Source organism: Rhopalosiphum maidis, chromosome 2, assembly GCF_003676215.2.
Source record: "Rhopalosiphum maidis isolate BTI-1 chromosome 2, ASM367621v3, whole genome shotgun sequence".
Lineage (NCBI taxonomy): Eukaryota > Metazoa > Arthropoda > Insecta > Hemiptera > Aphididae > Rhopalosiphum > Rhopalosiphum maidis.
This window is the reverse complement of record NC_040878.1, coordinates 55,118,638-55,146,338: the sequence shown is the minus strand read 5'-3', so window position 1 is coordinate 55,146,338 and position 27,701 is coordinate 55,118,638. Positions and strand designations below refer to the sequence as shown.

General features: G+C 26.3%; 3 protein-coding genes across 4 annotated transcripts in view; 2 read left to right on the top strand and 1 right to left on the bottom strand.

Annotated features, from left to right (window-relative positions):
- Nucleotides 1–67: 67 nt before the first annotated feature.
- Nucleotides 68–1,055, top strand: LOC113552762 (10 kDa heat shock protein, mitochondrial-like). Its single transcript, XM_026955676.1, has 3 exons — nt 68–257; nt 486–647; nt 713–1,055. The coding sequence occupies exons 1-3, from the start codon at nt 255–257 to the stop codon at nt 851–853; spliced, it is 306 nt and encodes a 101-aa protein (XP_026811477.1). The 5' UTR covers nt 68–254; the 3' UTR covers nt 854–1,055.
- Nucleotides 1,056–3,306: 2,251 nt separating this feature from the next.
- Nucleotides 3,307–27,701, top strand: part of LOC113551408 (serine/threonine-protein kinase S6KL) — a 52,592-nt gene continuing 28,197 nt past the window's right edge. The window contains exons 1-8 of one of the 2 annotated variants that reach the window (XM_026953639.1): nt 3,307–3,337; nt 3,693–3,761; nt 5,349–5,472; nt 6,471–6,575; nt 7,076–7,199; nt 7,362–7,469; nt 10,395–10,553; nt 10,614–10,705. In XM_026953639.1, the coding sequence (XP_026809440.1) occupies nt 3,724–3,761; nt 5,349–5,472; nt 6,471–6,575; nt 7,076–7,199; nt 7,362–7,469; nt 10,395–10,553; nt 10,614–10,705 (750 nt within the window). In that variant the 5' untranslated portion in view covers nt 3,307–3,337; nt 3,693–3,723. Of the gene's footprint in view, nt 3,338–3,405; nt 3,762–5,348; nt 5,473–6,470; nt 6,576–7,075; nt 7,200–7,361; nt 7,470–10,394; nt 10,554–10,613; nt 10,706–27,701 lie in introns of those variants that run through there. The other variant, XM_026953638.1, reaches the window with a different exon arrangement.
- LOC113551407 (transcriptional regulatory protein AlgP-like) lies at nt 12,454–16,072 on the bottom strand. The gene is made up of 2 exons (XM_026953637.1): nt 15,871–16,072; nt 12,454–14,258 (listed from the first exon to the last, which is right to left on the bottom strand). Exon 2 carries the CDS (start codon nt 14,255–14,257, stop codon nt 12,959–12,961), a length of 1,299 nt encoding a protein of 432 aa, XP_026809438.1. The 5' UTR covers nt 14,258; nt 15,871–16,072; the 3' UTR covers nt 12,454–12,958.

Here is a 27,701-nt window from a genome sequence, read left to right as displayed (position 1 = left end):
TATATTTTAATTAAAAAACAAATTATTCCATGGAAATTATTATATAACCTTACTTTTTCTAGTGTCTGATAACATCCTCGTATTTAAGTTACGTATGGATAAAGGATAATATGGTTTTATTTTAACCTAAACCTATTCATTTAATTAAATATTTCCACTAGTCATTTTTCATTCTCTCTTCGATCCAATTCTTTGATAATCGTCGCTTTTTCTTTAATTTGACCGTTTGAACCATCAGAAACTATACGATTGAAATGGTAAGATTTTTTTTATTGCTATTAAAATATTTTATCCGGCATTTTTCCGAAAATACTTGATAGACTTGTAAATGTGTGTGTGGTTTCGCTGATTCGGCACATCACAGTATCACACTTCTACACATTAATGTGTGTACTATTTACATACATGTATATCGAATAAGTGATGTATCCTTTTTTAATTGTCTTTTTTGCATCTGTCATATTAACTTGACTTTATGTGGACAGGCATCAATTGCAACCAAGTTCCGCCCACTCTTTGATCGAGTTTTGGTCAAACGTTTGGACGCTGTTAAACAAAGTAAAGGAGGTATAATGTTGCCAGAAAGTGCTTCAAAAAAAATTCTCGAAGCAACTGTTGTAGCTGTAGGACCCGGTGCAAGAAATCAGGTACATAAATTGTTTTATTAATGAATACAATGAATTCATAATTATTTATATTATTATAATTTTAGGATGGAAAACCAATACCAATTGATGTCAAAGTTGGCGACCGAGTATTGTTACCTGAATATGGTGGTACTAAAATTCAATTAGATGATGATGATTCATACACAATTTTCAAAGAATCAGAATTATTAGCAAAAGTAGAGTAATTATAAATTAATAATATGTTACACAATTATAATGCGACTGATTAATTTAGTGGGAAATAGTTACAATATTTGTTTAAAATTTAAAAGAATTCCACCATTTTACTTCTGATTGTATTTAAAAATAGCGCTGTACTCATTTTGAATATAATTTATGTCTAATGTTTTTTATTATTTATATTTAAAATAAACTAGTTTTGAAAATTGAAGTATTATTTTATATTTATTATAAATATTCCTTTTGAAAGTGTCAGACAGTAGACAAAATCAATTAATACTTAAATTCAGAGTAAATTAATATCTTGTGTTATATTTAGTGATAACTGATGATGGATAATATCATTTTACTTAAACTAAGTTATCGAGTATTTTTAAAACTAGTATGTACCTATACAAAATTTTTAAATATTTTTAAAATGTACTAAATACCATCTAATATATTTTGTCTACTTGAAGAATTTCAAAGAATATTATAAATGTACTAGATCAAATAGTTCTATAGAACTATAGTTTCTTAATTTTATTCTTGACCACAAAATACATTTATGATTTTGACAAATAAAAATTTACACTATAGAGATTATTATGAGGATACATTTCATCTCTTCAGTCTGTCGCTATAAAGTATGACATAAAACAACTAAAACATTTTCAAAGATGTTTCATTTTTTATTGAGTATCTGATGACAAATCAAACTTTTTTCATTGAGGTAAAGTTAATTTTTGGGGTAATCTAAAATAGAAACAGTTTTTATTTTACCAAAATGTTAATTTTGTTGAATAATTGTGGTTTAATAGTACTTTGACAACAAAAGAAGTTTTTAAATCTTAAATTTCTTATTTTTGACAAACTACAAATAAATATTATTTATGTATGATGATTACTAATGAGGAGCAATATTTCTTGGTCTGTTGCTATATCAGTTGAAACTTCAACAAGTATTAGTTATTAGTATTAACATCACTCAATTTTATTTATAATAATAAATTTATATAATTATGAATTAATGATAATAAAATAACATTACAACACCACGTGTGTTATATTCGAGAATAATGGAGCTTGTACAACTGTTTCCTTAGATCATGTATCGTGTGTCTATTATAAAGTGACATTCAACAATTATTTGAACTTGATTGGAAAATTTAAGCGTATTTAGATGTTACAAAAAATTAAAGGTTTTCAATTTTCAATAGAGCTTTTTTGTTGAGTACTTATTAAATTCGTAATAAAATCATCTAAAGTAATATTGGGAAAATGTTTAATTGATTATGCAATTGCATACAGTAGTTGCAATTACAACTGGTACTAGTTTTAGAATATTTAACTATTTTAAATAGATTATACCTAACTACCCCCTGACATCAACAAATTTTGAAATCGTTTTACACAAATCAGTAAAAATCTATGCTCTATAGCAGTGTTTATCAACCTTTGTATTATGGCGACACAATTTAAAAATTGTCATAATTCGTGATATAAAAATTGTCGACAAGGTTTGTGCATTTAATATTAGTACTTCCCGGCGACACACCGGTTGATAAACACTGCTCTATAGTCTATACTCAAATGATTTATGGTAATTCGAAGATAAAAAGTATAAGTATTAATCTTAGATACCTATGGTAATTTTAGGCTAAAAATGTTACCCACATTCAAACAGATTATGCGCACTTTATCTAATGTCTTATAAAGCATCGTACATTCGTACCGAACACCGATGATAGATACTTGAATACATTTACTTAAGAATTTTACAATACTGCTTATCAGACATCATTACCTAATTGATAATTTTCTATGTATATTATCTATTCTAATGCCAATAAAATAAAAATCATAACAGTCATAAGACATTTAATATTTTATAGAATATAGATGTAAGATATTTATTTATTAATTCTTACTTCATAGTAAGGGGAATTTATAATGAGGTATTCACCAATTATTTTTGATCAATTTATTATAATGGTATGGTTAAGTACACTTGTAGAGCCTAGATAAAATAATTGTGTAGGCTCTTTAAACTCTAGGAAATTCTGTAATGGGTATTGAATATAGTTACTATTATAGAGGATTATAAACCACCACGTAAAATGTCTATTATCTTCATTCAAATAGTAAATGCCGTGAAAGAAACCCAAGGTTTGGGGATAATTTTAGTTTGTTATGAATACGCCTAAAATTAACCACAGGGCACAGGTATAGATTAGATTGGTTGTATATCTAGTGACATCTACAGTCTACATCTGTATTATAGATAGAGGCTTAGAAAAAATATGATCTAAGGATTGAAGTTTATAATCGTGAAAGTAACCTCACATAGCTCAGAGCAGCAATGAACTGCAATTACTGCTGGATCAGCCCGATCGGTGTGTTTTGTGATAATATTATGTTTACCTTATTATTGTTATCACTTGATGCTTATCAAGCCAACGTGCGTTAAATAAGATCGCAGAACAATATGTTCTAACTAGATACATTATGTAAGGTTTTAAAATTTAATCATTAACTATAATGTATAGGCAAAACGATATTGAGACATTTTTATTATATTACGATTAGACACATACTACATATTTTTTATGTCTACGGTTGTTGTACAATAATTTCTTATATATTATATTATGTTTAAATTTAATTTCTACACTTGTTGACTACCTTGTGTCATTTAAAAGTTATAATTTAATTGATTAATTTCCAATCCTACCTGTACAGTCACACTCATTTTTACGAATTATCGTTAATTCGTTCTATATCATATTAATTTATATTGTTTTTTATTTTAATGTTTTTAATTATATAGTTGTATAAGTTTATTTGTATACAAATTCTATTTAGGTAATGTTTTACTTTAATATGAACTGAAAAAATGGATTGCAGACCTTGGTCAAGAGAATCTAAAAAGAAGTAAGTTTTACCTTTTTAGTAAGATTTTAAAGGATTATTTTATTAAATTGATAATAATAGACTTTTAATTATTTTTTTTTTGTAGTTAAATATGTATAAAAATACTTAGTATGTGTATAATATTAAGCATTAAAGCTATATAATATGTTTCCTATAACTCTTAAAAACATACCCTTCTACAAATTATTTAAAAAAATAACAAACATTATCTATAAAATATGTTATAATTATATTTTCTTAATACATTTTAGATTCTCATCGTATTGATTTTACAATGATGTGTTTTTTTTTATTTTTGTGTGTCATCACGATTGGAGTAGTAATAATGCTTAGATTTTCGACTTCAGCCTCTCCTCGAAAAGGAAAATTCATCTAGTTGATACTTTGGAGGGTCAAAAATTTCTAATATTTTTCAAAAGCGTCGGGAAAAACCCTGAAAAAATAACAGAAAAACGGGAATTTTTACGCATAACCATTTTTCGACAAAATCGATTTTTTGATTTTGCTGTAACTCAAAAACGAATCATATAATTCTTGAAATTTTCACCAAATGTTAATATTATAGTTATCTACTTACTATTAATTTTTCAAAATATTTTGACCTATTTTAAGCTATTTATAGACAATTGAAATTTTTGACTTTTTTAAGTTTTTTTTCTTAAAATGCCGATAAAAAAATTTGGCTTTCCAAAAACTCATTAAAATGTAATACAAGATTTATTATAAGTTGTACTTATCGTAGTAAAAAAAAAATCAAAAATCGTTTATCACAATGTTTGTTTATAAGCATTTAAAGTTCAAATGTTTAGGAAATATATCAAAATCGCGAAAATTTACAAGGAATTTTGAAGTTGAAAATTCATAAAATTTTTGTGATTTATACCTAAGGTTAAAAAACCCAGTACAGGGTTATCCATAAGTTTTCCTTCAAGTAACTGTAAAAAAAATTCCAGTGTCAATACAGAAAAAAATGTTATGAGCGTAAAAAATGAAAATTTGTTTCGAAATCATGTAAAATAATGATATATTACAATTTAAATATTGGTTATAATATAATATATCCTACTTATCATCATTGACTGACAAATCATCTCTGTTCAGAATCGTTTTTCGTTTACAATGATACCCGTCATTGCATTCAAATTTAATACATCCATTATAGTGACCAGTGACTTACTCTCCATCTCTACTATACAGCAAAGCAATACCCACTTGCCCACTTTTTTTTTTTATTTTTAACTTCATTTTAATTTATTATTTTTCTACATTCAACACATATCGATTCATATTACAATCTTAATACTATATTACTGATATATCAGGGGTGGTCAGCAAGAAGAGATTTGCGAGCCACCAAATATATTAATAAATATGGAACAGCCAAAATATAAAAAAAAAAAGTCTTACATAAATTCATATAAAAAAATTTTTTTGTAAAAATATTACAATAAGATGCGAGCTGCAAAAGTTTATGACATGAGCCGCGGTTTGACCACCCCTGAAATATATAGAGTTAATTATAAAATAACAAAAATACAAATAGGTCTTTTGAATTATGTTTTTATTTTATATATTTGATCTTTACAGGTGGCAAGATTCAACTATTGATCGATTAAAAGCTAGTAAAACAGTATGGCCTATTCCTCAAATAGAGCAAGTTTTTTTGCCAGATTTTAAAATTAGATCTCAGATAAATGAATATTCGTTTAAGGTACCTATATCACTAATAAATTAAATATTTTATTTTAATTCTAACTTATGATGACATTTTGGATATTATTTTTAATATTTACTGATTGTCTTACTTTTTTTCGTATAATTTTACTATTTGTATAAAAATGTTTAGTCATATTATTTTATTCTTTTATACATTTGTTATTTATGACCCTAAGGAATAGATTATATGGTTTATGTAAAATAAAAAAAAAATCATGTTTTATTATTTGATTTTATTTTAATTTCTATACAATAATACAGATTGCTTATGTATAAATTCATGTTGTTTTTCTGAATTAAATTTGTTTTCATAGTTCTTAAAGTTGCTATCCAACATTTCATAAAACATAAAACTACCTATATGAAAACTGAATTTTGTACTATAATTAGAATTTTAGTAAAATAAAAAATGCATATAAGATCTATAAGAATAATTAATTGAGTAGCTTTTAAATAATTTCAATCAATACTTCATTCAATACAAAATTTGATTTACAACTTAATTAGTAACATTGCTTAAAATATTCTATGATTGGCCAATATTATAATACAAACTATAGTAAACTCGGCGTTAGTTGCGCTAGTTTACATTATGTCATTAGTCGCACAGCGGTCTTTTCAACTGCATTATAATTTTCAAGAATATAATTATAAAAAACCGTTGTTTCATACATTTTTAATTATTTTATTAAGAGGCCACTACACCAGCATTTGTTTTCTATGTCTATCTCCCACATAATATACAAAGATACTCCGTATTTCCACGATTACAATTCTCCTCCGGTTAAGTTTAGAGCAATAGCAACTATTATATATTTTATAAAGAAGAGTATTTCCTGTGCATTGACAGGATAGATTTTTAATATTTACATTTTTATAATAAATATAAGCATGTTTTAATTTAAAATAATTTCGATTATTTTAAACCATTAATAATTTATTCAAAATTGAATGTTCATAGTTAAATTTAGTTAACATAAAGTATATTTTCAGAGCTTAGAATTAATTTGTAATGGTGTATTTGGCAAAGTTTACAAAGTCAAGAAATTGAATTCCAGTGGTGACTTATATGCTATGAAAGTATTGGAAAAATCATTGGTAACTAAACTTGAATTTAAAATTAATGATTGTGTCTAATAAACTTAATAAAAATAGAATACCTCAAAAATGCAAAGGAATTAATGTCAGTCATTGGATTCTTAGTTTAATCTTATTCAAATTTTTATTGTAAAAATTGAGCAGATCTAAAATAATTTTTTCTCGGAAAAAAAAATAAATAAAATTTTAGTTTTTACTATAGTTATATGGTATTATAAATACACAAAATTTAAACTAAATAAGAATATAGCTGAAACTTAAACTAACCTATAATTTTGTTTTATTCCTTCACTAAATTATAGTTTTATTTATTAAACAATATTTTGTTGTTGTAAAATTGTGATTAATAAAATAATTTTGATTTAAATTTTTTATTTGACTTTTAAATTATTGATATAATTATATGTAACCCAAAGAGATGTTTAATACCAATGTACTTTTAATACAATTTAAAAGTAATTTAGTTTTTGATATAATTTAAATATATTTACAAACAATAGATTGTATATGAAAATGGAGTACAACAAGTTAAGAATGAAGTTCAAATTCAATCATTATGTGGTCATCACCCATTTATTGTGAATTGTCCATTTTTTTGGCAAAATAGAAATCAATTGTTTATTGGTAAGTCCACTATTACCTAATTATATTTTGAAACTGTTACTCATTGTAATTTATTATTTTAGTTTTTTTAATTTATTTTTTGTTTAATATCTGTGTAATTTCTATGCTATGTTTTTTTATTTACTAGTACTTAATATTGATACTGATTTTTATCATTTCTAGTCAGTGAGTATGTCGGAGGTGGTGAATTATTGAAACTATTACAAAAATGTGGACCGCTACCTGAAGAATTATGTCGTGTTTATTTTGCTGAATTAGTTATTATAATAGGTATTATGCATTGTTTAATAAATAATTTACATTATTAACAAATTGTAAACAATCTATAAATTAATATCATTAAAAAATGAATTTTAATTCATGCAAGTAATTCAATTATATGAGTTTATAACTGTGTTTAGAAGTCATGCATTGCATAGAAATAGGTATCTAACTTAACATTACAGTTGACATAACTTAATAGCGTGGAAAATCAAAACTGTTATTCTTTGCATTTTCTTTAATATTATCTGTAATTTAAACTAGGTATCAATTACTATCATAATCATATATAACTATAGTTAACTTTAAAATATTATATCTCATACAATCATAGCATTTGTTTATTAATTATTTTTAATATTAATGTTATTTTAAATCTGTTAGGTTTATGAATAGTGTTCTCAATAGCTGTACAAATTATGAATCATTAATTTTCTTTATAATCTTTACAAAAGTGATAATGTAACTAGAGTCCTAAGTAACTAAGTTTTTACCAAAGTTATAATGATTTTTCTATTATTTTACTCATCAGTAGCAGATCGGCTTATTTTTTGGGGGGTTTTAAAAAAAAATTATTCATGAAACAAAAAATTGAAAAAACTATTTTTAAGTTATTCAACAGGACATAATGGACATATATTATTAATTTTTATTCTTTGTGTGACCTGTTACTTGTTAGGTATAATAACACTTCATTCTTTCTTCAAACTATTAATATATCTTTTTTTAATTTTTAATTAATTTTAGTTGAAATTATAACCACTTACCCCTCTCTAAATATTCCACTGCTACTAATGTAGATATGTAATCAGTGTATATTAATGTTAGTATATATTGGGTTTTATATTTATTTATCAATGTATTATTGTTATGTTTATTGGTTTTGTAAATGCTTCATGTAAGTCAAGTATATTATTTTTTTATTTTAGGGTGTATTAAATATATTACTTTAAGTTTAATAGCATTATATTTTGACTCTTTTTGAACATATAAATCTGGATCTTTAAATAACAGATATCTTTTTTGCCGTACCACTAGACATGCTGACCCTGCTGATAAATTTTTCCATTACTTATAAACTAATGAAATGCATTTACCATTGTTTAATTAATGGTAAAAATATGCTTATAAATACTATTTATAATCAATGATATCATGTATAACTGTACTATATAATTTTTCCGTTTGAAAAAAAATAAAAAAAAATATTTTTTTGGTAAAAAATATATTTTACAATATTAAGTACTGTGTAGAGTTTTAAAAATAACTAAGCATTTCATGGGATATTTAAATATTATTCAATACTTAATTAACACAGACAAATTTATTGATTTTTATATAATATAATACAATTTATTATTAAGTTAAATATTATAAGTATTTAAGACAAAAGAGCTACTGACATATTCCAAAAAGTAAATTTACTATTAAGTGCTAATACTTATTACAAACTTCTTTGTTTTAATAACATTTAAAAATTAATATTGTTTTACATATTTTCTTAAGTCACTCTTATAGATATATACAAAAATATTGATGGAAATTCAAATTTGTAGAAATTTTTTCTGACCCACTGTTCATAATATAATTAAAAGTTTTATTATTTTAAAATTGATAAGATAATCGTCATCTTAATATTATAGAGTTAAATAAAGGATGATTCAACATCCTTCCTATATAGCTTTTATTTTGATAATTAATTAATATTTAAATCTATTCTAACCCTGAATTTTTGGAATCTTAAAGTCTGTAAGAACTTTATTTGAAATACTTGTATTTTTATACCATTTTTAGAGTATTCAGTGGCAGACATTAGATCTTAAAAAAATGAAGTCACCCTATAAATTATTAAATGGATGTTATTTTTTAAAATATTAATGTACCTATCTAAATAAAATTTGAAATAGTAATTTCTGAGTTATTAAAATATAAAATACTTAAAAATTGGTTTTACAAAAATACAAATTATTTGTTCTATTTTATAAATTTAATTATTTATTGTTTAGATAATCTTACAAATTATTAAATGTTGATAGATTATTATTAATTACTATAATTTTCAAATTATCATTTATCCGGTGGTAGTGGCATAACCAGGATTTTGAAATGGGGGTGGGGGTTTAATCCAAAATACTTAAAAAACATAATCAACAATTAACAATAAGAGTTCATTTGTATATTAAGTTAATACAGTCAATGGGGGGGGGCATAGCCCATTGCCCCCCCCCCATGGCTATGCCACTGCATAGATCTTATTTTTTCATTATCATTATTATTTAGTTCAAAAAGTTAAATAACTTAAAATTACTTATTCAAATTTCGATTTAGATAATTAAACATTTTCAAAAAATTAATCCAGTTTTTTAATTTACAGAGAAAATAAAAGTGATTTAGATTTTTCTAAAGAAGTTTCTTTTGCAATTTGATATTCTTTTCAAATTGTTTATTTGAAAATGTAGTATTTAACTATAGTTTAATTTAAAAAAATCAGAATTCGAATGAAATAATTATTAAATTAAAAAATGTGTTTAAGTATGCTTGGTGTAATAAATTTATTTTATTTTTTATTTTTGAAGGAGCCTGTAGACAATAATAGTTATAATTATTTACATGCAATGCTGGCAGTTTTAAAAATATAATATTTGTATTTATAGTTATTTTTCTATAATTTATGAAGTACAAATGTTTAAAGAATTTATCCATAAATAATTTTAAACTTCAAAATAAATCTAGTGCAGTATTGACTTTATACCTAATAAATTATTTATCAATTTTAACGTTATTTTTTAAAGATTGAACGAATAAAGAAGAATAGCACTGTTTAAATTTTTTTTTTAAATCAATTTTTTACTTATAAAAAATATTTTAAATTGGGTTATATTATTTTTGATATAAATATATTTTAATATTTATACTAAACATATTTTATCACAGATTTTCTACATAATGCCGGAGTTATTTATAGAGATATAAAACCAGAAAATATATTATTAGATGATAATGGTCATCTTCAATTAATTGACTTTGGTCTATCTAAATGGCTTCCACAAGGCTGTCGTACATCTACCATCTGTGGAACTACTCAATATATGGGTTAGTTATTTTAAATATTTTATAACAATGTATTTTATATTTAGCTCATTTTTCTTATAGCTCCAGAAGTTTTAGAGTCCGAACCATATTATAGTCATGCTGTAGATTGGTGGTCCGCTGGAGTGCTCTTATTTCAAATGCTAACAAATCAGGTAAAATTGATTAAATTTAATGGTTTTTAATTGTTGTGATTTTTAATAAATAATAATTTTATATGAACGGGTTTTTTTTAAATTTAGTAATTTTTAATCGATATAAATTTGATAAACATTAATTCTTTAACTGTAATTTATATTATATATAATTGCCATTAACACCTATATCATACTTTTTTACTTCCTCCAGTAAATGCTAAGTAAAGTTAACAATCTCATTTAACAGATTGATAAAATCTTTGAACTAGAATAAAATTTACTATCTCAAGTTGTACGAATTGTTAAAGCATTAGGCGATAAGAAAGAAAAATGACCATAAATCTGATCCCTCTGCCATCTCACTGCAGTCGACAGCCCGCGGGCGGTGCACGCACAAAATTCCTTTAAAAAAAAAACGCGACAGTGACAGCCAAGAGAGGTGAATAACCAGTTCTGAACTTGAAGTCCAATTTCAAAACCGGTCCGTTTGACCTCCGCCGTAGACGGCTGTTATCCCGATGTTATTTTACAGCTATAATAAAATGTTCATTAAAACGCCTTACTCACTGATTTAACACACTTAGGTTAGTTTAACATAATTACGTTACATCAGCTATTCGTGTGCTCCGTATATATATATATATATATTATACATATTATATATATTTTTTATACTTATGCTCGACGTGTGTTTCAATGCGCTCATTATATCGACCGCTTGGAATAATACTATAGTACAGCGTGGTCCGGAGTAAAATATACAAATTACTAATTATTATTATTAATAATAATATGATTCTATGTCTTTCCTACGGTGTTTTAAAAATGAATATATTCATATAACGGTAACATTATTATGAGTAGCGTTTGCTATACCTACCTATATAGTAGCAGTATAATTTATTGTATTATTTTGTTAGTATGTTCTTATTTGTTTATATTTTATAAAGTGAAAAAATTGATAGCGTAGTGATCGATGTTTTAACGTCATAGTGTTCAGTCAAATTTATTAATTTCGAGCAAGTCGTGTGGTGTTTTTTCCTTTTGTTATGCTTCTATGGCTGAAATCCATAGGCATCGACTAAATTATAAAGGTACAAAGTTGATAAATGCACAGTGCACATTCACCGAGTTCCGTTTGTTTTGTTTTTATTTTTCACACACCTCCAAGCAGAGAACAATTATTTTTTATTTAACATATAACCGTTTGGATTATTTGAATGTTTTAGCATATTATTGTTTTTACTGTATCTACTCCCAACTGATTAAAACAATAAAAATCAATTTATTAACCATGGTAGGTTATTTGTGGTATCCATGTATATCCTGTGACCTGTGAAAGTTCATTTTCATTATTTATTTTAATTGTCGTATTTTTTACTTTTGGTTATTGGAACATAGACTATTGTTTTAATTGACAACTCGGATGCACCTAAATTGCCTATTCAAAACGCCTTCTTAAGTCGTTTTCCAAGCAATTATATTTTGTTAAATGTTAATTATGTATGCTAATTTGTATCACACGCATACGCACACTTGAGGATGTTATGCTAAGTATGTTTATTAGCTTAATAAAAATTATGCTATAAACATACACATATATAATGTCGTTATACAGTTGAAGTTTTATGTTTTGCTTTAATAATATAGAAGTTATTGAGTAATTCTATATCAATTATTATCTTATCTGTTTGATTTTTATTTTGTAAAAATCAATCACCAATAAAGGAGTTATAAAATATTATAATAAAAAAACACAATTTTAAGAAATCGCGTATAATTTTCTATTGTTGATATATGACAATCTGTCATTGTATAATAAATTAGGTACATAATGTGTAAATAGTTAAATACTATCATTTAACAACCTAATAGCTAAATAGAAACTTAAAACTAACATAGTATTTATGTTTTTGTTCATTTAAATTATTATAAATAAGTCGCCTATAAATAAATTATTTATAAATTGATATCACACAGAAGAATGACTGAATAAATAGCAATTAATTTCACTACAAATTGTTTCCATTGTGAAAAATTGTTATGATTTATGTATATATAAAAAAAATTTTAATTAAGTCTAATTAGAAACCAACTTCATCGGTTCATGAATTTTTGGGAGGAATGGCACTATAGACGTACATGATATATATTTTTTTTGTATTAAATTTATATGACAAATATTGTTGTTTATTTGTTCTGGACGTTATTCTGGTCCTTTTAGTAGTTGGTTCGTTTATATTGCTATTCAGTCTTGTCATTTTTGATTACCTAGTTGGTTTTCTTTGTTTTTTGTTTCTTCATAATTGAGTCGATGGGCTTCTTTTCTTTGGTTGCGTCCCGTTTGTTTACGGAGTGCTGTTCTTTCTTTTCATCATTGGAAGATTCTGTTTTTTTTGGTTCTTCCGCTGCACTTTGTTCTGTCGGTTTTGGTGCTTCAGCTGAAGCTTCAGATTTTGGTTGTTCGGCTGGTTTTGCTACTTCGGCAGGTTTTTGTTCTTCAACTGGTTTTGGGTTTTCTGCAGATACCACAGCGGCAGATTTTTTGTTATCTTCGGCTGGTTGAGCTTCTGAGTGAACGGCTGGCTCCGCAGAATTTGCTTCTTTGGCGGGTACAGCGTTCTTTTCAGCTTCAGGGGCAGCTACTGGATCAGAAACTGCAGGTACTGCAGGTGCTGCAGGTGCTGCAGGTACTTCAGGTACTGTGGGTGATACCTTGGTTTCAGATATTTCACTGGCAGCCGGTACAGCATCTTCCACTGGCTTTGCGGCTTGTGGCTCAGCTGGTTTGGATGGTTCTTCGGCAGCTTTGTTTTCAGTTGACGATGCAGATCCAGACGGTTTGACTTCTTCAGCAGCAACGGGAGCGGCAGCAGGAGCAGCAGCGGGTGCAGCAGCTGGATCGGCTTGTGCAGTAGCTGGGTCGGCTTGTACAGCTGCAGATGTTGCTTGTTCAACTTGATTGGTCTCGATGGATTGTTGGGTAGCCTTTGCGTCTTGTGATTCAGTTGGGTTGAGTGGTAGAGCTACAGGTACCTCGCTATTAGGCTTAGCTGCTTCTGGCTCAGCTTTTAAGTCACTGGTGGGTTTGGATTCTGGCTTAGCTTCAGCGATCAATTCAGTTTCAGCTTTGGCGTCAGTTACTGGTTTATTTTCTGGTGCTACAGCGCTATCTGGTTTAACATCATTGTTAGTGGCTGGTGCAACCGCGTCATTTTCAGGTTTGGATTCAACAACAGCGGCAGATTTAGGGTTGCTTTCTGGTTTTGACTCGCTGGCTACAACAGGCTTTGCGTCGCTTTCAGGTTTAGGTTCCCCTGAAGGTTTTGGATCGCTTTCAGCCTTAACTTCGCTAACAGTAGGCTTGATTTTTGCATCTGCAGGTTTCGCATCACTTTCGGGCTTAGCGTCGCTCACTGGCGAAGCAGCATTAGTTTCTGGTTTAGCTTCTACTTGCTTTTGAGGTGCTGCTTCAGTTGGAACTGCGGGTGCTACTTCGCCAACAGGCATGGATTGAGTGCTCCAGAAAAGGGCTCCGAACAGGCATAGTCCCAAGATTATAGTTTTCATTCTGTAATAAATCGATTGCAATGTTAAACTTATAAATTTTTACAAATAGTATTTTTTATAATATAAAATAATTTAATTAATTTAAATTTAAAGACAATTTATAATTTAAATAAAAACAATATAGATGGGCCGCTTATGTAAAGCTAACGTTAGGAAACCCTTCATCCTATCTTACGTGCGTCAAAAACAATACAGAGAATGTTATGTTTTAGTTTTAAAAACTTCAATGACATGAATATGATCTATTCAATGACTTTCTTTTGATTAGTAGTTTTTCAATTATTTGTACTTATATTATCTTTCTAGTTGCTGTTTTATCATTTGTTGAGATTCCGATATTTCAAAAATTGGCATTGAAAAAAAATCAATTGATCATTAAATTAATAATAAAATAAAACTCTATAGTTATATTTGATAACAATTAATAATATTTTTTAAATTAGGTTGAGGCCATTTTATTTCAATTGGTGTATTATAGTATTATGCATTTAAATTTAATTATATTTTATTTTTAACTATAGATTTGTTTTCATTGATAAAATATGTCGAGTATTAAATTAGAATTAAAATATAATTATTATACACACTAATTCTATTATTCTTCAGTTATTCTATTTTAAATTTAATTTTTATACAAAAATGTACCTACCTAATATTAATTATATATAATATATCCTCTTATAGTACTTTTTTTTTATAGTTTCCAATATCTTAATTAATGCAATTCAACAACTACAACTCTTATACCACTTATTAAAGTAAAACATTTGAAAAACTACGTAATTAAATTAATATTTAATATGAGATATATTTATTTTATATTTTAAGACTTAAAAATTAAAACGATTCATAAATAGTTACTTTTCAAGTAATACAAATTTAAAATATATTACATACTATAGTTCAAATCTATCAGTTTTCTAGAATATTTACTAAACAATGAATTTCAGTACAATTCAGTATATTTAATTATATTTATTGATTGTCATGTGTTTTATACTTGTGCAATATGACATTATTTAACTACTATGTTATTTATTTTTAACGTCCTACATTTTATTATTTTGATATACCTACTTATTTTTCAGAAAATTATAAATTCCCATTTAATATGAGTTTTAGTTTTTTTTTGTTGCTGTTGAATATTAGTCTAAATATATTGAACCTTAATTATATTTATAAATTATTAAATTCAGTTGCAATTTTTTTTTTTTGTAACTTAAATCTACTGTATTTTAATAATGTATTAAAATAAAGTATATAACGTATATTTTTTAATATTTAAAATAGTAATGTAAGTTGAATATTATAATTTAAATAAAGGTCAATTTTTCTATAGCTAACTTGATCTCAAAATAAACACGAGATAAAAATATTAATCATTGTAACAATGAATTGAAAGAATCAATGATGTTTAAAAATTTTTTCTGTATTTAAATTATATTAGAAGTAGGTATAGTAGGTAGGTATAATATTGCTTATAATAATGTTATTATTTTATAGATATTTTTTATTTATGCCTGGTTTGAATCTAAAAACGTATTTTATTGTCTGTCTTCTCCGTTAAATATGACAGAGAAAAACAAATCTTAATGTTAAAATAAATTTTTTACCTGGCTATGGTTTGTGTGTAAGACGTTGGTTTAAAAATAAAAACACGACACCGGAATATACTACTGTATACGGAACGAAATTGTATTTATTCTAAACCGCCGTGTTTCACCACTCACTGATCGTAATGTTCTGTCGGCGAAAAAGTTGTGTCCAGGTTTGCGCGTGATACTTGTGTAACGTTGCGCATACAACGGGCTACCTCTTTATAAGTAGTACCTCGGCGCAACACACGCACCCCCAGCAGCCTCGCTCGCACAGTCGCACACTGCTGCCACCACTCGGTCGCCTGTCCGAACAGAAAAATTGGAAACCAATAGTTTCGTCGTGGCTTTTAACAATAATAATAATAATGTCTATCCACGCGCACAACTTTATTTCTGATGAAATTAGAATTTTTTTTTTGCATTTATTTAAAATACATATAGTTTCATCAAGATTATATACAAAAAAATTTTTCTCGTTCAACTTAATCATCATCAAATGCATTGAGATTTGCCCGCATTTTTCGTAATTTCAGAAAAATATGCGTTGATTACATTGGATTTATACTTGACTTCACGCTTACACGTGAATGAAGTCATGATTTGATTTACGGTGTTATAGAATCACTATTATGCCATATTATAATACTTTAAATTAGTTTAAGTCATAACAATAAATGCATTATTAAATCGATGTAATGATAGATTAAAATATGTACATTTTAATAATTTATGAAAGAAAATAATCTGGTTCTGCACAGATAAGTCAAGTATTTTTAACTATCAATATAATAATAATTTCATTAAATATTGTCAGTTATTATTAATTAATTTATAATGAGTTCTCGTCTTAATTGATTAAAATGTTAATAATAATGTCATAATAATCATCATTCGTTGGTATAATAACAATAATAAATTAGCTATTTTAAATTAAAAATTATTTTATTCATTATGAAAACCAAAACTGATATAGCTTAGAATATATTTTCATCACTAGAATAAGATATTATATGAATAGTTTATCATATAACGATATATTGATTTTTAGATTTTTATTCACGACTTTGCAAGATCATTGTTTGAACACGAATTTAACATGTTAATGTATGTACTTACTAAATGCGTGCTGGTGTGTGCGTTTGACGTACCTATATATAATCGCCCAGTACTCGTATATTTGTGTTGTAATATTATGAACATGAATTAGCTACGCCTTTGTAACCAAGATAACAACTTTATAAACCAATAGACGCCAATATATCCGAAACATATACTTAGTATTTTGTAATAATCTTTCAAGTAAAAGTTCAGGGCTGTGTTGACCAACTACTTATTAATGTTTTTTTTTTCAAATTGGCGTGTAAAATATTATTGCTTATAACCCATGCAATTTTGAAATATTACACGACTTTCAATTATTTTAAATACTATTATTTTTCAATCAATAAAATATTTCATTTTAGGTAATAGAACTTGAAATATAATAACTAAATTTATTTTATTTCTTAATTAAAGAAATAATAATTTGTTCACATAGTGTAATATTAAATTTTATTTAATTCATAATACAGCATTTTATTTCATTATTTTATATTTATTTTAAGACCTTAAATAGATGCAAGTGTATTAAAGTAAATAATTTAATTAGTATTTTACTTTAATATGTTAAAGTAACTCCTCCAACAATCGGTGTAACAATGACATTTGAACTCGTTCATAACCAATTGAATTCATTTATACATTACACATAAATACTTTTTTTACTAGTTAATTTTTAACCAGGACAACGAATATGTAAGATCTGAATATTTTATTAGATTTATTCGAGGTGTTACTGCAATCAGTGGTATCCATGCCTATGTAATGGGTATCGACAAATACCACGTATCAGAACATTGTAATGTTATATGTATATAATATAATAAGATAATTTCACATTGGTATTGAGTTACACATTTACACATATGTTTATTTTTACCGTTACCTTATTATTTTGTACACAGTAAGAACTTGAGAAATTTTAATATCAATATTTCAGTATAACAAAGGTCCGTAATAGTAATATATCATTATAATATTTAAAAAAAAAAATTGATAAAAAAAACCGTTTCAAATAAAATCTTCAACAGACATTTCACGATTTTACGTTGATAACAAGCAGTGTCTGACACATTCAACGGACGCCGGTACTTCAATTGAACAATATTGATACAAAGTTTTTATAAGATGTATATAATATACTTTACAATAATAATAAAGCACTCGAATAAAAGTATACTTTGTGTAGAAAAAATCATCTTGAAAAGTTCTATGCTGCTCTCTATATTATATTCTGTGGTATGTAGGTACTTGTTCAATTTTTTCTTTAATAATTCTACCCAATTTTTATAATATTATTATTTAAAATAAAGTTGATTTATATGTCTATGTATATTGTATTATTGTATAATAATATATATCTATTTATTTTAGTATTTTTATTTTACTTTAAGTTTTAGTTATATTTTAAGCAAAAATCGTAAATTTCTTACTTTAATTGGTTTATTAGTTTTTTATAGCAAAGATATACTTTTGGTCATTAAATTAATTTTTATCGATAAATATGTTAAAAATATATGCTTAATTGATATTCGTTAATTTATTTCAAATGGGGGCGCAGCATGTTGTATTAGATAGTTTTATGTGGCAATATATAAATTTCCCTGGAGAATTTAGTTGCATGTTGTTAGTGGTCAATTAAATTAAAAAGGTCAGAAACAAAAAGTACCATTAAAATACATGAAATATTCTGCGTGTATGGTCAAACAAATTAAAACATACACAGAGACAACAAAAACCTTATAGCTTCACCATTTTAGGATTTTAATTTTCACAAATTCTACTGTAACACTGGCCTATTCCCCTAACCCGAGTTCAGTACTTTTCAAATATTGATTTTCGGTCTTTCGATGTAGATAATTTATGGTTGTTCCCTTTTCTTCGGTGTTGGTCCAAACCTAATACGTTATGTACACTGTGTAAATGAATATAACTTCTAACTATAATCGACATATTTTTTTGGAACGCAATATAACCGGAAATTCGTTACACATATAATATATTCGAAAGGTTAGGTTAAGTATTATTGCACGTGCAAATAAATATCTTTCTCTTTAGTAAGATAAAATCAGCGATTGATATTAGAAATATTGAAATTTAAATTTATATCGGAGCATATGAACGTCTGAAAGCAAAAACCGTTTTATATTTTAACAATGTACCACGCTTTAAAATTTAAGTTGCATCTAAGCATCCAACTAATATTTATAGTTCAACCCAGGTTACATCAACAAATTTAATATTCTATAATAATATATAGTTTATATTATACCTATATAAAAAACAATTAATATAATAAACAAATAATGGTATGAGCCAGTTCATTTGGTTTTTCATTTATTCCAAACCGGTTTTATTTTTTCTTATTATTCATTTAATAATACATATGTTTATAATTGGTTATAATGGAAAGACGTATTATATTTTTTTACTATAATAAGTTCTGAAGCTGAACTAATATACTTATTGACTTGTAGTATATAATATTATGATAAATAACACGTTAGAAGAGAAATGCGCTGTTAATAAGACATTGTTTTAAAAATGTACGTATGTAATAAATAGGCTCAGTAAATTTATTTTAAATTATTCTTATTATAAAACATAAAACAATTATCTAATTAACAATTAGCGTTTAATAAATGATAAATTGAAAAATTTATTAAAACAATTTTTTAGTACCATAAGATATACTTAAAATTTATTAATGTTTGACTGATATTTGCTATTTATTTTTATAAAATCTGTTTAAAAGTCGTTGATTTTCAAAATAAATACATTCATATTTTACGAAAATAGCGTACTAAAAAAAAAAAAAATTATAGAATCACTTATTAATATTGATGTACCTATGCCTGTATTGAAGGGGCACATAACGTTTTTATGGTTTTATAACTTGTTGGCACTTGGCGTGCTTGTAAAGTAACGGTTTTAGACTTACATTTTAACCGTTATAGTCTTTGGGTTTGTAGTTCTTGTATGAAAAGACAAATTACGGCGTTGAATTTAAAATCTGTATTACTGAGGAACAAGCTTTAAGAATCGCTTAAATCAATGTTTTACCTTTTAAATAGTTGCGTAATAATTATTATTCACTGAATAAATTTGGGACACTGGGTTGAGAAATACAAGTTTTCCACCTATAACAGTCCAGACAAAAACCCAGCCAATTTATTGCCGCCCATTAAATCTTGTTATCTTCCGGACCCATCAGACGGTTTTTGTTTTCGGTATTCTCTATTGTGTGTGTGTAATTTTTTTTTTCAATGGTTCACGTCCAATCTGTATTTTATATCTCGGCTAAATGGTACCCATTATTTCGTTAACCCTTTATTAAAAGTAAACGCATATTATCTTTTGCGTATTCGGCCTGCAGGTTCACTACACAACATTCCACTGGTATTTTGTTTATTTTTATTTTTGGACATCATCATGACAAACCGAAAACAGCTGTGAAAGATTTCTCCTATTAGCTATTACACGTACATTGTAAACCCTGTTGAGACAAAAAGTTCAAAAACAAACTTTGTTTATATCGTGTAGTATAAAAATGCGATTAAAGAAGTTTTAATTTTTATTATAACTCGCAAAGAGGCTTAAAAGTGTGGAAAACGATTTGATCCAAACAACCTGTATATTGCTATTTTTAAAATAGTAGAGAAATACTATTTTAAATATTAAACCTTAGATGACTATGTCCTTATTAAATTTGTCTGTACCTACTAAATTGATGCGTACTTATTTCGCCTAAAAGCGTTTTCACGAATTATATTAACCTTTACAAAAAATAACATGTAAACTGCGTGGTGCTACGAACATATTAGCAGATCAGCATATATGTTATTATTATTATCATCATCGTCGTCATCATAATAATCATAAGAACACACATTTGCTAGGAGATGGCGTGTACCTATATTGGAATACATGCAAAACTGGTTTAGTTGATCTGACTATTATCATTATTATATATAATTCGCCAGAAAGGTCAAAATTAAATGTAACGGGATCACAGTATAATATTTTTAATCGCACCATCTATTTTTAGCCACAACGATAAATTTGTTATTTATATGCAACTGGAGAAAATTGAACGTTTCTGGATACTGGTTAATGGTAACGGGTATATGTTTCAAAGCGTATCTCAATTCACATTAAAAATTGCACTTAGAACTTTCGCACTTTTATTCTAAGAATAATTTCATAAATTATATTATTATGATACACTATATAAATTTGGTGTCTTCGTTTTTATCAATTGTTTACTGCGTACACAATTCATATTAATTTTCTTTGCAAAACTCAAAAATAATTATAATTATAATTAAAATTTGCATTTTAATCGATTTATTTATTCCGCATAATAGATATTGTACTTATTTAAGTGCTGCCAAAATATTCCTTAACAAAAGTTTCACTATTAAATAAGTTTTTTTAAGTAGGATAATTAATATTCTCCATTTTATTAAAATGTCAAATGGTAAGTATTTAGTAGGTATTTACTATTTGCATAAAAAGACGATAATTATTTGGAAAATTGTACGTGATTTATTTTAATTTCCCAACATTAAATAAAGTCATTAATACTTAATAGAGTTTTTATGATTTAAAAATCTATCAATAAATAAAATTTCTATGACATTTTATAAGAGTTAGATTATTGATAGGTATAACTAAGAAAACACTTTGAAAGTGTAAGATTATTTTTAAAACAATTAAATAAACTAATTTTAAATATAATATTGAAAAATAATTCTAATTTAAAAATTAATTAGGTAAATAAATTTGTATTTATTTCGTTATTAAATTTCAAGCAAGCCTTAATAATTGATCATTTTAATAATAATATCATATTATATAATATATTAAATATTAATATGAAGTAATTATGCATTCCACTCAATCGTTTTAACTATACAAATAATATAAACAGAATTTAAAGTGAACAATACTATGACTATTTTAAATTTTAATGATCGATACCATATTTTGTATATTATAATAATTAAATCTTGATAATATTTCTTTTTGTTCTTTTACTCGTGATTATTCAAGATTTAAGGTTATTATGTAATCTGTGTATCACTCACCAGAATGCTATAGAGTTAACCGTGAAATCATTAAAAATAAATTTTATTTTAGTGTAATTTATCAAACTTAAATATAAAAGTTTTATTTTGTCTTATCATATAACTAGTAAGAAAAATTTGTAAAAACCTATTCCTAACAATATTTATATTTTTTATTTTCTAGTCTGAATCTGATTATTTAGTATTTACTAACATTTTAAATGAGTACCGCTAATAATATATATTCTAATATATTGTGGGATTTTTTTTAATGCTTCAATTGGTTTCCTTGCGGCTACTTCATTGATCAAGTTTATGAGTTACAATGTTAAAAATTGCACCAGGAAGCACAAAGTCACGATCGGTCGAAAATTCCAGATAATTATTTATCGATTAACCATCTTGGCGCCCATCATATTCTTAGAACAACCCGTTTTAATAGGCCAACACGCATGCAGCCGGTTCATGACTAATATAATACTCCAAAATACACCTCGAGCCTTGAAAAGTATTATTTACGAGTTTGTCTGACAAAAAACACATTCATAATACATATTTTCTTTCTTCTCATCACAATAAAATTATTACGAAACGATATTATCTTCTGCAACCTTCAGAAATTTATACAACACCCGTGATTTAAATGACGATCGACGCATTTATACAGAAATCTAATTACCGGTTCTTGGACAGAACCTGATAAACTTGACCTTTGCTAAAACTGCTCAAAGTTTTCCAAGTTAAATCGGAAGTGTGTGTTGTATTATTTTTTTGACCCATTTTTTTTTTAATTATGGATATACGTCTACCTTTTTTCTAACTCTGTACGAGTAAAAGTTCCAAAAATTTCACGTGGCCTTGCATATTAATTTAAAATTGAGTCTAGTAGTTGGTAATTTGTGAAAAGGTAATTTTTTATTATTTCTATAATTTTTAAGAACAAAGAACTATAATTATAGTACATTGTAACTATAGTTACAACTTAAAAGCATTAACAGATGTATAGAAAAATATAAGCAAGTGTGGTTTTACTCTTTTTATGGAGAAGTTCCTTCAGAATCATTTTTAGAATGCTAAGATTTATCGCATTGCTTTCAAATACATAAAACAATAACACACCGTACTGTATACCATACGCTGCTCATCTGCTGTGTACCTGTATCGTGTGGTTTTTTTTTAATTGTATTTTTAAATTTATATGTAAAAGTTATAAACAACATATGATCGTTAATCTGATTTTTTTATACCTTAACATATTCTGAGGTCATTTCATTTAATTATAGCATTTGTCATTGTTTGTTTGAATTTCCCGTGGTAAATGACTTGTCTTGTGCTTAAATACACTTGTAAATAATTTTTACTCTTAAACGTATTTTTCTTTAGGTATATAAGTTTAAAAATATATAGGTTACCCACTTGAAAAGTATTGCTGGTGGATAAGTTTCTTCTGTGCACACATTTCACGTTAGACATTTTATTATTTCCCAATATCAAGTTACATTTTTATACTCATGAATCATTATTCATGTTATATAAATATATTACACCTCGAATAAATAATAAAAACAATGTACAGGCACCTATGAGATATTTAAATTAGTTTTAATAATAATTATTCCATATTTTCTATCATAATAACAAGCAAATAATAAACAAGTCCACGAAATATAAAACAAACAAGTTTTTATCTGCTTGTTTATGTAATTAATCAATAACTATTTAATAATGAATAATGACAATAATTAATTCTACATTTTTTACGCTTTAACAAAATGATTAAATTTACTAAATTAATATTAATGTATTTTTAAACACACATGTGTCAAAATAGTGTACGTTATGTATTATGTAGGTATTTAACGAATTAGTTTATTTGTTAAAATATATTTCATAAACTAAAATAAAATTTGTAGTATTTTTTTATTACTTATTATGATTTTTTAATTTGCTATTTAATTGTTGTAGTAATGACACGTTTAAAAATTTAAACTTTAGTAGTTTTCAGTGATGACATATATTAATTGTGACCACGTTTTTGGTCAAAAAGTATCATGTAACAAATTGTTTTGATTTTGACTTTAACTTTCCACACCTAATTAGTATCTTTGATAATACACTCTTCTTATGATGGTTTTAATAATTTTTTTAAACATAAAGTAAACTGACCAATAGTTGTAAAATATAATATATATATATTGCACACGTTTTTATTTTTTATTTTTTTTGTTCACAAATTATATAATTTACAGACATTATATTATATAATCATTAAAAAATGTCTATTGTTTTTAGATACAACAACTTTAGGTGTACTAATTATTAAATGAATAATTTTTAGTCCTGAGGTATGAAAATTATATAAAGCCTAAGTTTTATGTCATACCTACTATAGTACAATCAATAAAATATGTCAAAAAATGTTTACTACATTTATTTTTAGAAAGTCTTTTAAAAACTATATTAGTTCAGTTATAGCTTCATTCAAAGTAGTGTTTTAAATATTTCTTTCAAATTCACAATAAAAATTCATCACTTTATACGTTACACACTATATTGGGTTTTCTTATTTCAAGAAAATAAGTATTAAAAAGGTTATCCAACAGGTTTTAAAATACTATGACTTATATTTAAATTCTGACCCGTGTTTTTTAATCCTATCTAAATAAGTTTTTTTCAGCTATATTGTAATGTAAGTACTATTAAATTCGTATACTCGTATTAATTTTTTAAATTAAATCTATATTTGTAATTCACGGAGTATTTTGTTTAATTTATGTCTTTTAGAAAATTGATTTTCCATATTCAAATTTAACCATATATTTTATTTAACCATTGAATGAACTAGATATATAGTATACTATTCATATTTAATAGATAACATAATAATTAATAAGTATTCATTTAAAATTCAATTATTTTACATGGTCAGTAACTTTGGAAAATGAGTAAGGACAAAGTATAAGAAGTTTTCCGGTCGTTGCAGTGTATTGTTAATAATAATTATTAAAATAATCAATCTTAAATTAACAACAGAGAGGTCGGGCGCTGTTCGTGAGTCTTAGATCCGGGTTAATATTATTTTTTTCACGTTTTAATATTTGCAACGTCATACTAAAACTATTCATTTAAGAGATTTTAAATAAAAAAATGTATTTTGTCTTATTTGAATAATGCATCATGTCAAAATTAACAGTCTTAGCTATGATATTTACTTTATACATATAGCAGTACCTACCTTTATCAATTATTATAAATACGATAAAATTGAATATTATTTTATATATGTGCATTACCTATATACGAAGGTCCGGGAAACCTGAATGAAGACAAATGACCTTAAAGATAATATCTTGAATTAGTTTTAAAATTCCGTGATTTTTTTTAAATTTTTAACAATTTCCAAGATCTAAAAAAATCTGAACATTTATATTTTTTGTAAAAACTATCGTAGTTATAACTGTGTTGATTCACATACAATTATATTAATGTGTTTGAAATATAGGTACCTAATTATCAACAATTTCAGAGTATAATATAAATATATATTTATGTAATACATACTTACTCACGCGTGTATTTATTATAAATTATAATATATTCTACATTTCTACTTATACAGAAATTACATTCAATGGTTTATGGAATATTTGGATTGTATTTTGGTGATATTCATAACTCATAAGTTATGTAGTTACCTACCAAATAATTACCAATGATTTTAGAATAAAGGCAAACATTATTAAGATTTAACTATACTTAACTTTTTAATGTAAAATCCTAGTATAATAAAATCAATCATAAACAGTTATAATTTTATCGTCACTCTTAGAATATAAAAATTTGGCTCATATTGTAGTTTTACGGTCAGCTGTTTTATCTTTAATATTTGTTTCAATGTTCGTGTCGTATCTTTTAATTAAGTGGCTAATTTCAATGAATAATTAAGTGGTTTTTTTTTTTAAAAAAATTCGGATCAAATACTTTAATTAATTTGATAATTATTTAAGATTTTTGTACATACATTTTTATGCGATGTGCAGAATTGCTGGCAATAACCTTCAAATAGGTCTTAAACTGTACACCGGGTAGGAAGTTGGTTACAATGGCAAAGCTAATATAACTATATGGAAATAATCGTTTCACATTATTCCCGTGTAAATTAGTACACACACACGCTGTACCTATGATGTATAATATTAACAGCGTACAAAATAATACCTTGTCAACCGTCAATATTGTGGTATAAATTTGTTTAGAACGTTGTTCTGACAAATTGCTTGGGTATAGAAACGCGCGCGTACAAAAAGACTTGGTGCGTCATCGGCGGGCACATTGATTTGATTTCGTTGATATAATAACATTTATGATTAAAAATATAATAATGATGACGACGATGATGATAATGATAATAATGAGTAAAAATTGCGACTCAACCGTTGCACTGTAGTGGATGTTGTGTCAATTGTGTGTGTGCTGTGCTCTATGCGCAAATTATGTGTCGTTATCGCAGCGGCGGCAGCCCGCTGGACTCGAAATTCATCGCTACCATCAAGTTGAACAACCTTCAATATTATTATACTCCGTCGTTCACGGTCGTCGTCGTCGCGGTGTCTTATACGCATATCCTGTGTGAACGTATATAATATTATATATTGTACAATATGATATATATTATATTATTATTATGATTATATAGTGATAATATTCTCAGTATGTACTTATTTTTTCTTCTTCTAGTTGGTACGTAAGTTTTTTTCTTCAATTCTTTACGGGTAAAGGATTAAAAAAAACTCTATATATACTGTGCGCAATAAGGGACGACCGGCTGTACTTACACATAATACAATTGTATACGCATGTAGCTTTACGGCGCAGCGGTAATATAATCACACGTTATATGTGAGCGGTGGGGTCGTCATGGCCATAAACGGAACTTGCAGAAAATACAGCGGCGGACAACGCGCATAATTGTTTTTATATTATATAATAATATACCATTGCGATAAGTCGGATCGAATGTTACTTTTGCAGCTCGATAGGACAGCACAATGAACCGAAGATTGTTCGACCTTTGTCCGTCGCGCGCTTCGACTCGCAAACGTATTTCATTCCGTATGTATGTATAATAATATGATTATTATTGCGCGCGTGTGCCATAAAGATGATGAGGGATGCTCTTTTCATCTTATAAGACGTTGAAGCCTGTGCCCGTCTGCAGTATGTAGACATAAATACCGTTTTATGGCAACTATCTCGTCGACAGGTATTCCTGCTCGCATATATAATAGGCAGACCATTGGGAGTTCATATTTTGACTTTTTGGATTATTGTTTTTACGATTCCGATCACATGCGTATTAACTTTTGATTTAACTTCACTAAAAGACTGTTAACGATTTTTTAAGTTTATAGACTTTAGTGATTAATATTAATTGTCTACATTACTTGTATACATACCGCTGTGGGAGAACGGACGGAGTTTAGAACATTACATTATAATATTTATACTATTTATAGTAATATCATTTCGACTCTTGTAAGGAAGACTTATTTTATTTATTTATTTTATTAATACGGAATATAATATATTGTCAAATTAATTGATATGGCGAACAAAGGTCCAAGGCTCGTAATATATTTTACGTTTTTCGTTTAATTATGGGATTTTTCTCGTTTTCGG